At 45.8% G+C, this 11774-nt stretch overlaps 1 protein-coding gene across 1 annotated transcript in view; it reads right to left on the bottom strand.

Annotated features, from left to right (window-relative positions):
* Window positions 1-2478, bottom strand: part of NLRP1 (NLR family pyrin domain containing 1) — a 54445-nt gene extending 51967 nt beyond the window's left edge. The window contains exons 1-3 of the mRNA XM_046677656.1: window positions 2307-2478; window positions 1656-1953; window positions 588-761 (exon numbers count right to left, since the gene is read on the bottom strand). Of these exons, the coding sequence (XP_046533612.1) occupies window positions 588-761; window positions 1656-1953; window positions 2307-2375 (541 nt within the window). The 5' untranslated portion in view covers window positions 2376-2478. The remainder of the gene's footprint in view (window positions 1-587; window positions 762-1655; window positions 1954-2306) is intronic.
* Window positions 2479-11774: the final 9296 nt, after the last annotated feature.

Consider the following 11774-nt stretch of genomic DNA (forward strand, 5'->3'; position numbering starts at 1 on the left):
GGGCCTTCACAAAGCAGCAGCAGAGTGGAGGGAGAAATCACTGCTCCAGGAACACCTGGTTCTAGGCTCGAGTCCCGGCTCTGTCTCCAGTGCTGTGTGAGTGTGGACTACGCGCTGGTATAAGAAGAGGAAGAGGCGTGGGTGTAGCTGAGCTTTGCGGTTGGATGACTCAGGATGGCAGAGGTCAGAATCAGAGAAGTCAGGAAAGGAAACTGGTTTGGGCTGAGGAATGAGCCTACCCTCCTGTTAGGGTTCATCTGGGGAACAGAGTCCTCCTTGGAACTTTCTGGACCACCCTGACCCCAAGAATCTTCAGAGTCCACAGAGATTATGCACTACGCTCTTCCTGGGTGAGGACCATGTCTGCCATGGCACCCTGTTGCCTGGCCTGTGTAGGTCTCAGTTTCCCTATCTGTCAAATTGGAGGTGGTACACTTTCAGCACCGGAATGTTCTTGAAAAGTCATTCCTAGGCCTGCTGCTCCCTCTGCCCCATGCTGGCTCCTCCATCACTCTTTTGCAGTTCCCTCTGCCCAGGGCCCCATGCAGCTACAGGCCCACCCAGGGGGCCAACTCAGTGAGCCTCACCTTTCCAGGTGTGTCCAGATGTGCCAGGCAAGTGTCTCAGATTCTTTCTCTGTGAGTCTTGGAGGAGCCCCGGGGCCTCAGGGACCCGGTGCCCCAGCACCATGGTGGAGCTGGGCGCACTGGAGAACTCCAGGTTGGGTTTACCCGGGGAGACATGGAGTGAGGAAACTTGGACTGTGGGAAGCAGAAAAAGGGGTTGGGAGATTGCCAGAGAGCAGGGGCTGGAGCCAGGGGACTGAAACCAGGCTTCCTCATATGCAGCAGGTCTCCTGCCTTAACCAAGAGCCGTCAGGAGAAACCAGTGAACCCACTGCAGCCCGCCCTGACCCCTCCAGGGGCTCGTTGGAGAAGGATGCCCTGGCACTGCTGGGCAAATGTTCTGATCTGGGGTCCAGGAAATCTGCATCTTTGCCCTGGTTCTGCCTCTACTTTCCCAGGTAAGTCACCACTCCTCCTCAGGCCTCAGCTCTCCCACGTGGGGCTCAGAGCCTCTGCCTGCCCAGGCTGCTGATGGTTCTAGCAACAGCAGGGGCAGCAACAAAAGCAACCGAGCTCCTATCACTGAGCACCTGCTAGGTGTTAGACGCTGTGCTAAACGTTCACCATGGATGACCTCTTCACCCCTCACACAGTCCAAGGAGGCAGGCACTTACTCCCCCAGCTTACAGAGGGAGAAGCAGAGGCGGAGAACAGTGAGGCCGCTTGCTCACTGTGGTGGTGCCAGAACTGGAACCTGCTGCTGCCTGATTCCTGTCTGTGCTTGTGACACAAGGCAAGGCAAGTGCCCGCTTGGGAGCTGGGCGTGAAATCCACACCTCTCCTTCTGAATGTCAGCCTCCCTCTCTGGCCCTCTGAGCACTCCCTCCCAGGCGCTGTGAGGACCACAGGAGGTCCTGGGAATGCACTTGGCTAGAACAGGGGTCCAGCAAGCCCCCCCAGCAAGCCTCTTAGCTCCAGCCTAGTCTGAGCCTGGATTACCCCATTGACAGGGCTGTCCCAAGTCAGAGGAAGGTCTGGGGCGGGGGCCCAGGAGATTGACAGCGGGCAGAGGGTGATTTATGTACTCACTTGGTATGGAGGCTGCCTCTCTGTGGGCCCGGATGCTCACCCTGCTCAGGTCCATCCTCCTCTGGGTGAGGAGGGGCAGGTCCCAGGCCTGCCGCTGCCCATACAGAGCCACCAGGCGTGAGGCCACCTCCGGGCCACTGGCCTCTACTTGAGCCACAGTCTCACCGGGAGAGTGCCCGGAGTGTGCATCACACAGCCAAAGCTGGAACTCCTTCGGCTCCTCCTTTTCCCTTGACTCCAAGTACCAGGGCCATTGCAGCTCGGCTCCACCGGACATCTCTGCCAGGGCTAGGGGGGCCTTGGGGATGTTCACAGGGGAGGGGTTGGTGGTGAGGGGCGGCAGGCAGGGAATGGTGGCCTCCCTTGGCCCATACCATCTCCCAAAGCAAGACTCCCATGGGGATCATTCCTCTTAGCCTGGTAAACTCCTATTCAGCATTCAGAACCCAGTTTTGTAAACCCCAGGGCATCTGCCAATAGATGGTGTTGGCAGAAGGGAGGGAAAGGGGAGTGGTAGGAAAAGCCTTAGGAAGGAGGAGCCCGGAGATGGCTGGGAGACACTGGAAGAGGTCAGGTTACTTGGGTGGGGCCAGTCAGGAGAGTGAAGGGGTGGGAACGGGAGGCTGGGTGAACGGGACTTGGGACACTCACTGTTCTGTGCTCCTCCGAGTCTTCTGTCTCCTGGGCCTGGACTCCTGGGACCAAGTCTTGAGCTGCCATGCTGACAGGAGGAGGGGTTGGGGGAGAGGCGGAGAAGACGGTGGGCTTTTAGAGCCCAGGGGTGAGCTCAGGCCTGCCGACTCCCAGGTCTCCTCAGACCTCTCCTGGCCCTGGGGCACCAATGGAGAACTGAGCTCACTCAGCCAGGGCGGGAACAAAGGTCACCCAGAGAAAACCACATGGGGGTGTGGCCAGGGGAGGGAGCGGCATCACACGCCTGGGCAGAGCAGGGACACACAGCAGGGCCTGCAGGCCACATCCGCAGGAAGGCAGGGGTGGGCTTCGGCAGGCCGCTGTGCCTGGAGCAGAGTCTTCCAGGAGCACCCCGCCAGCCCACCCCCAGGGCCTGCCCACAGAGTGGGTGCAGACTCTCCAGGCAGGTGGGTGTGGGGTCTGGCCCGCTCTCAGGATGGAGGGAGCCCCCTGAGTCTGCCAGGGCAGCTCCTTATTGCGAAAACTTACAGCCAGGTTAGGGAGCATCTTTTCCAGCTTCCCATGGTTTTCGGGGCTGCCTGAGCCCAGCTGCATATCCTGCCATGATACGAGGGGCACCCAGCTGTGTGTTCCGGGGCCCAGGGGGCTGTCTGCCTTGTGGGCAGCTCAGCGCTCAGCTAGTAAACACGCCCTGAAAGGGGGACAGCCTCTGCCTCCTCGCTGCAAAGCCAGGCCTCTGGGGAGCTGGGCAGGGCTTTCCTCCTCTTTATGGTCAACCAAGGAAGACTCCCACCAGCTGAGCTGTGTGTCAGAAATGGAGGGCAGACGGTAACTTACCCATTTCCTGTGGTGTAACAGTTTCTAGAGATGCTCTAATTTGACGTGGGCTGCAGGAGGCCAGGCCTACAGAGCTTCAGCCCACGGCTCACCTGGACACCGGGTCCTTGTGTGGCTGATCCATTTCTCTGAGCCTCAGTTTGTTCGTCCATTAAATGGGAAATCGTAGGTTTGCAAATTAAGCAAAAGCTCTGAGTAAGCTGTAAAAGTGTTATGTAAATGTTATTATTGTTATTATTATTATTATTTTTTTTTAATGGCCAATGAGCACCCTTGAGGACATTCTAACAGCCAGACTTACAAGGAGCGGAAAGTGCTGCCCTAAAAGGTGAGATGATCGCAGAGATTCGCTCCCTCCATGAAGGGCCCTGTGACCCTGTGTGGTGGGAGTTATGGCCTGGGAGAGGGATGTGGGTTTTTTTTCTCCTGACACCAACCGATTCTGACATCAACACTCTGGACTGAATTCATTCCTGACAGGAATCCCTGAGAGTTAGTGCAGACCCCCGGGTGGAAGGGCTCCGTCCCTCAAGACTGCTCCCCACTTCAGACACCAGTTACAAATGGCATCCCCAGGTTACCCCCTTTCTATCTGACCTAGTGACAAATTCAGAGGTCCCCACAACACCCCATCAGGTTCAATGATTTGCTAGAACGACTCACAAGACTCAGGAAAACACTTTACTTACTGGTTTATTATAAAGGATGCAACTTAGGAACAGCCAGATGGAAGAGATGCAGAGGGCAAGGGTTAGAGGTTTCAGGAATGATTGATTAAACTGTGGGCCTTGGTGACTAACTGATTCTCCAGCCCCTCTCCCTGGAGGTGGAGGTCGTGCCTTGGTCTTTCTGGCCACCAGCCCCCATTCTGGAGTTCCCTAGGGGCCTCCAGCCACCAGTTGTCTCATTGGCATACAGAAGGCTCTCTCCTGATTGCAGAGATTCCAAGGGTTTTAGGAGCTGTGCGCCAGGAACTGGGGACAAGAACCAAACATTTGTTTTTTATCGTATCACAAGGGGGCTGCCAGGATTTTGGGTAACATGGGAGACCCCAGGTCTTGGAGGCCAAGGCCAGGCAGAGAGAGGCCGATGGAGCAGAACAATAGCAGAGAAAGATGTTCCTGCCTGTCCTCACACGCCTCCCCAGCCAAGCAAAATCCCTGGGGGCCCAGTCACCTGTCCCCCTTTCTCTGTGACGTGAGTGTGTGAGCCTCAGTGCCCCTATGCTATCAGACATGGAGTCCGGGAATCCTGGACTAATCCTTTCATTTTGGGCACATCAAGAAAGACAGCGGAAGGGGGCACGGGGGCCCAGAGAAGAAAGCAGACGTACTCAGATCAGACAGCATGACAGTGGCCAAGCTGGGGCTGGGAGCCAGGTCTCTGGATACCCAGGTCAAGGATTTTTCCTCTTCTAGTACATTCTATTTAATTCCGGGTCAGCCGGGTTGGGGTGTAAGGATGTGGGATTTGGAGTCAGAAGGCCCAGCTCTGCCCTTAGCAGTTTTATAACCTTGGACAAGTCATGTAACTTGCTAGGCCTCAATGTAGTACCCACATCTGTAAAATGGGGGTAATAATGCCTACTGCACAGGGTATAAAACCAAGAAATGCATGTGAATGCAGGAAACACCGCTGCTGGAGCGCGTGGTTGGTGCTCAGTACGAGTTCACCTCTCCTTTTTTTCTTATTTCGTCTGCCAAAATCCTACTCCTTTTCTAAGGGCCACCCCAAATGGCACTTCTCCTGTGAAGCCTTTCCTGCTTTGATCTTCCATCCCACGATTCATTAAGCATATCCCAGGATGCCTTGCAGTTCAGCCATCAGTACCGGGAGGCTGGGTAGTGCCATGGAAAGTGCAAGGGGTTTTCATCTGGTGGGTCTGGGATCCAAGGCTGGCTCTGCCACCAGCTGAGTGCGACCTTGGGCAACACCTGCCTCTGTCTCTTGTCTGTAACGTGAGCTAAGTCCCAAAGTACTTGTGACAGTTAAATGAGTAAATACGAACGTGCCTAGCGCAAGACCTGGGACGCAGCAGAGGGTCAAGAGACCTCAGTTAATTTCTCCTTCTTCTTAAGATTGTGGGTTCCTTGAAGGCAGGTAACTGAGTCTTGTTTGTTTGGTAAGTGGAAAAACAGCTCAATGCTTTGTATGGCATTGGTATCTAGATAATCTAGTTAATGAAGAAGTAATTTAAAATATTACTTTCATTTAATTTTAATTTCCAAGTAATATATGAATCCAGTGCCATCATGAAAACTGCAAGCAATACAAGACGTTGCTCCACAGAGGTTACCACTGTTCCTAGTATGTTCTATGTCCTTCCAGATAGACAGACATGTAGACACACACACACATTTATAAAATATACAGCTTGGTTTTGTAACCCAACGTATGTTTTGTTCTACAACATGCTTAATTTTTTTGTTGCATGATACTTGATGCTTACAGAAGAACCCTGCAGGGCACGTCGTCCCATGTGCCTTCTAGGATAATGCTGATGTCTCTTGGGATACAGGACTAGAAGCAGAACCCAGAGGTCATGCACCTTTTATATTCTAGTAAAAACCCTCAAGCCACCCTTCCAGATGACCGTGACCATATTCCTGTCCAGCTGCCAAGGGTGCATTGTTCCCCCACACCCTTGCCCACAGGCAGGAGGTGCAATGTACCTGTGCCCATCTCCCCGATGAGGAAGGAGGTAGAGCTGAACGTGGTGGGGATTTGATTGCTGATGGTGCGCTAGATGGTCAGAGCCCCAGGCTTTGTTCCCAGACTCCTCCTCTTCTCTAGCTGGGCTCACTCCCCTCGTGGCCTCATCCAGAGGCTTCTGATGCGGGGGCGGTGAGCCAAGGATTCGAAAGAAAGATTTCTTGGACTCTCAAGGTCTGGCAGTAGTGCTCTTTTATTTAGTGAATAGTATGGAATAGCATAGGGAAAGGACCCATGGGCAGGAGGAGCTGCTGCTGCTGCAAACATGGGTTGAGAGTAGGGCTAAATTTAAGGCATCTCTATGTGAGTTATGTCTTTACAAGACAAAGGAAAGAATATGTTAAAAAGTCAATAAATGGTATCAGTGCTGGTTATTGGGTGGTCCTATAACTTTAGATAAGAATTGGACCTGATTAAGTCAGGATGTCTTATGCTTCCCCGAGGATGTTGGGGGTGGGGGGAGGAGTCAGCTACGTGAGGTTACCAGACAAGCACAATAAACAAGACTTAAGTCCTTGCCGTCCCCATTAAGAGTTTCTAGAGATAAGGTCATCCCCCCTTCCTCCTGGTGCAGAGAGGGAGACACCCCCACACGTGGAGACTTCCTTCACAAATGCAAATGTCTCTCATCAAAGAGTAAGCAAATTCCACTCCTCAGAGCCTCCTTCCTGTCTGCAGTTTTTAAAAGTAACCAGCCTAAAATAATCCTCATCACCCTCCATGGGCCGATGATTCCCACATTTGTATCTTCAGCCCTGATCATTCCTCAGAATTCCACAATCTTTATCCAGCAGCCTCTTCCACGTCCCCACTTGGGCAAATCATAGCTGTCTCCAGTTGGACACCCCAGGTTGGAGGTCCTGATTTCACCACCTCCGTCCCCTCCCTCCCTCCAGCCTTCCCTGCTCACACGCTCTTCATTTCAGGAAGGGACTGCTTGGGCCCAAAACATTGGGGCCATCTTTTTTAAAAAAATTTAGTTAATTAGTTAATTTTTATTGCAATAACATTGGTTTATAATGTTATATAAATTACAGGTATATGTCATAATGTATTTCAGATTCTGTGTCTATTACCTCGTGTTCACCACCCGAAGACTACTTACCACCCACACCACAAACACATGCCTAATGACCCCTTTCACTCTCCTCCCTACCCACTTCTCCTCTGGTAGCCACCAATCCAATCTCTGTCTTTATGTGTTTGTCATTTTTATCTTCTACTCATGAGTGAGATCACATGGTATTTGGCTTTCTCCCTCTGACTTACTTCGCTTAGCATAATACCCTCAAGGTCCATCCATTGTTGTCACAAATGGCCCAGTTTCATCATTTTTTTATGGCTGACTAATAGTCCATCGTGTATAAATATCACATCTTTATCCATTCATCCCTTGATGGGCGTCTAGGTTGTTTCCAAGTCTTGGCTATTGTGAATAGTGCTGTGATGAACATGGGGGTGCATGCATCTTTACACATTCACGTTTTCATGTTCTTTGGATAAATATCCAGCAGTGGAATAGCTAGATCGTATGGTAGTTGTAGTCTTAATTTTTTGAGGAATCTCCATACTGTTTTCCATAGTGGCTGCACCAGTTTGCACTCCCACCAGCAGTGTATGAGGGTTCCCTTCTCTCCACATCCTCTCCAATACTTGTTTACTGTCTTGTTAATTATAGCCATTCTGATGGGAGTGAGGTGATATCTCATTGTAGTTTTGATCTGCATTTCCCTGATAGTAAGTGATGTTGAACATCCTTTCATGTGCCTATTGGCCATCTGTATATCTTCTTTTGAGAAATGTATGTTCAGATCTTTTCCCATTTTTTAACTGGGTTGTTAGTTTCTTTGTTGTTGACATGCATGTGTTCTTTGTATATTTTGGATATATTAACCCCTTATCAGATATATGGTTTGCAAATATCTTCTCTGAGTTGTTATGTTGTCTTTTTGTTTTATTGATGTTTCCTTTGCTGTGCAGAAAATTTTCAGTTTGGTGTAGTCCCATTTGTTTATTTTTTCTACTGTTTCCCTTGCCCGGTCAGACATGGTACTTGAAAATATGCTACCATGACTGATGCTGAAGAGCATGCTGCCCATGTTTTCTTCTAGAAGTTTCATGGTTTCAGGTCTTACATTCGAGTCTTTAATCCATTTTGAGTTGTTTTTTGTGCATGGTGTAAGAAAATGGTCTACTTTCATTCCTTTGCATGTGGCTGTCCAGTTTTCCCAACATCATTTGTTGAAGAGACTCTCCTTTCTCCATTGTATGTCCTTGGCTCCTTTGTCGAAGATTAGCTGTCCATATATCTGTGGGTTTATTTCTGGGCTCTCAATTCTGTTCCATTGATCTGTGTGTCTGTTTTTGTGCCAATACCATGCTGTTTTGGTTATTATAGCTTTGTAGTATATGTTGAAATCAGGGAGTGTGATACCACCAGCTTTGTTCTTTTTTCTCAGGATTGCTTTGGCTATTTAGGGTTTTTTGCTGTTCCATATAAATTTTAGGATTCTTTGCTCTATTTTTGTGAAAAATGTTGTTGGAACTTTGGTAGGGATTGCATTGAATCTATAGATTGCTTTAGAAAGTATGGGCATTTTAACTATGTTAATTCTTCCAATCCAAGAGCACAGAATATCTTTCCATTTCTTTGTGTCTTCTTTTATTTCTTTCAACAATGTATTATAGTTTTCAGTGTACAGGTCTTTCACCTCTTTGGTTAAGTTTATTCCTAGATATTTTATTCTTTTTGTTGCAATAGTAAATGGGATTGAATTCTTAATTTCTCTTTCTGCTGCTTCATTGTTAGCGTGTAGAAACACAATGGATTTTCGCATGTTGATTTTGTATCCTGCAACTTTACCATATTCATTTATTATTTCTAAAAGTTTTTTAGTGGAATCTTAAGAGTTTTATATATATAAAATCATGTTGTCTGCAAAAGGTGACAGTTTCACTTCTTCCTTTCCAATATGGATCCCTTTTATTTCTTTTTCTTGCCTGATTGCTCTGGCTAGGACTTCCAATACTATGTTAAGTAAGAGTGGTGAAAGTGGGCATCTTTGTCTGGTTCCTGTTCTTAGAGGGATAGCTTTCAGTTTTTCTCCATTGAAAATAATGTTAGCTGTGGGTTTGTCATATATGGCCTTTATTACGTCGAGGTACTTTCCTTCTATACCCATTTTATTCAGAGTTTTAATTTTATCATACATGGATGCTGTATCTTGTCAAATGCTTTCTCTGCATCTATTGAGATGATCATGTGATTTTTATTCCTCATTTTGTTAATACAGTGTATCATGTTGATTAATTTGTGGATATTGAACCATCCCTTTATCCCTGGAATATATCCCACTTGATCATGGTGTATGATCTTTTTAATGTATTGTTGTATTCAATTTGGTAGTATTTTGTTGAGAATTTTTGCATTGATGTTCATCAGTGATATTGGCCTGTAATTTAATTTTTCTGTGTTGTCCTTGTCTGGTTTTGGTATCAGGGCAATGTTGGCTTCATAGAATGAGTTAGGAAGCTTCCCCTCCTCTTCAATTTTTTGGAAGAGTTTGAGAAGGATAGGTATTAAGTCTGCTTTGAATATTTGATAGAATTCACCAAGGAAGCCGCCTGGTGCTGGACTTTTATTTTTGGGGAGGTTTTTGATTATTGTTTTTGTCTTCTTCTTGGTGATTGGTCTATTCAAATTCTCTATTTCTTCTTGATTCAGTTTTGGGAGGTTGTATAATTCTAAGAATTTATCCATTTCTTCTAGATTATTCAATTTGTTGGCGTGTAGCTTTGCACAGTATTCTCTTACAATCTTTTGTATTTCTGAGGTGTCTGATGTAATTTCTCCTTTTTCATTTCTGATTTTATTTATTTGAGCCTCCTCTCTTTTTTTCTTGGTGAGTCTAGCTAAAGGTTTGTCAGTTTTGTTTATCTTTTCAAAGAACCAGCTTTTGATTTCATTGATTTTTTTTAGTCTTTATTCCATTTATTTTTGCTCTGATTTTTATTATTATCTTCCTTCTACTGATTTGGGGCTTTGTTTGTTCTTCTTTTTCCAGTTCCTTTAAGTGCGCTGTTAGATTGTTTATTTGAGATTTTTCTTGTCTGTTGAGATAGGCCTTAATTGCTATAAACTTCCCTGTTAGAATCACTTTTGCTGTATCCCACAGGTTTTGGCATGTTGTATTTTCATTTTCATTTTCATTTGTCTCCAGGTAATTTTTGATTTCTCCTTTGATTTCTTCATTGACCCAATTATTGCCAGTAGCATTTTGTTTAATCTCCACGTATTTGTGGCTTTTCCAATTTTCTTCATGTATGTGATCTCTAGTTTCGTACCTTTGTGGTCAGAAAAGATACTTGGTATTATTTCAGTCTTCTTAAGTTTATTGAGACTTATTTTGTGGCCTAATATGTGACCTATCTTGGAGAATGTCCCATGTGCATTTGAAAAGAATGAATATTCTGTGGTTTTTGGATGGAATGTTCTGTATATATCTTCTAAGTCCATCTGGTCTAACATGACATTTAAGGCCAATGTCTCCTTATTGATCTTCTGTTTGGATCATCTATCTATTGGTGTAACTGGAGTATTAAAGTCCCCTACTATCATTTGTACTGTCTATTTCTCCTTTTATGTCTGTTAACAATTGATTTATATATTTAGGTGCTCCTATGTTGGGTGCATAGATATTTAAAAGTGTTACATCCTCTTGTTATATTGTTCCCTTTATCATTATGTAGTGCCCTCCTTTGTATCTTGTTACAGTTTTTGTTTTGCAGTCTATTTTATCTGACATAAGTATTGCTACCTCAGCTTTCTTTTCATTGGCATTTGCATGGAGTAGCTTTTTCCATCCCTTCACTCTTCAGTCTTTAGGTCTGAAGAGTGTCTCTTGTATGCAGCATATATATGGGTCTTGTTTTTTTATCCAATCAGCCACCCTATACCTTTTGATTGGAGCATTTAGTCCATTGACATGTAAAGTAGCTGTTGATAAGTATGCACTTATTGCCATTTTGTTACTTTTTTTCTGGGTGTTTTAGTAGTTCTTCTTTATTCCTTTCTTCTTCTTTTTCTCTCTTCTCTTGTGGTTTGACCTTCTTTAATATTATGTTTGGGTTCCTTTCTCTTAATTTTTTGTGGATTTATTATAGGTTTCTGGTTTGTGATTACCATGAAGTTCATATATAATAACCTACATATGTAGCAATCTATATTAAGTTGATGGTCTCTTAAGTTTGATCTCTTGCTAAAAGCTCTGCTCTTTTACTTCCCTCCTCCCACAGTTTATGTTTTTGATATCATGTCTAATGTCTTTTTTTTGTGTGTATCCATTACCCTCTTATCATGGAAGTAGGTAATTTTAGTACTTCCATCTTTTGACCTTCATAGGTGGTTGATCTGCCACTTTTACTGTATTTTTGTCTTTACCAGTGATTTTATTGCTTTTTTTTTGTTGTTGAAATTTTCTTATTCCTATTTGTGGTCTTCTCTTTACCACTTAAATAGGTCCCTGTAGCATTTCTTGTAAGACTGGTTTCTCAGCGATTAACTCCTTTAATTTTTTCTCTCTGGGTAACTCTTTATCTCTCCTTCCATTCTGAATGCTAACCTTGCCAGGTAGAGTTTTCTTGGCTATAGTTTTTTCCCTTAAAGAATTTTAAGTATATCATGCCACTCCCTTCTAACCTGTAAGGTTTCTGCTGAGAAGTCAGCTGACAGTCTTATGGGGTTTCCTTTGTATGTCACTTGTTGCCTTTCTCTTGCAGCTTTTAGGATTCTCTCTTTATCTTTAATTCTTGACGGTTTAATTATAATGTGTCATAGTGTGGGCCTCTTTGGGTTTATCTTTTTGGTGCTTTCTGTGCTTCTTGTACCTGGATGTCTGTTTCCTTCCTTAGGTTAGG

Source organism: Equus quagga, chromosome 11 (assembly GCF_021613505.1).
Source record: "Equus quagga isolate Etosha38 chromosome 11, UCLA_HA_Equagga_1.0, whole genome shotgun sequence".
In the NCBI taxonomy this organism is placed as follows: Eukaryota; Metazoa; Chordata; class Mammalia; order Perissodactyla; family Equidae; genus Equus; species Equus quagga.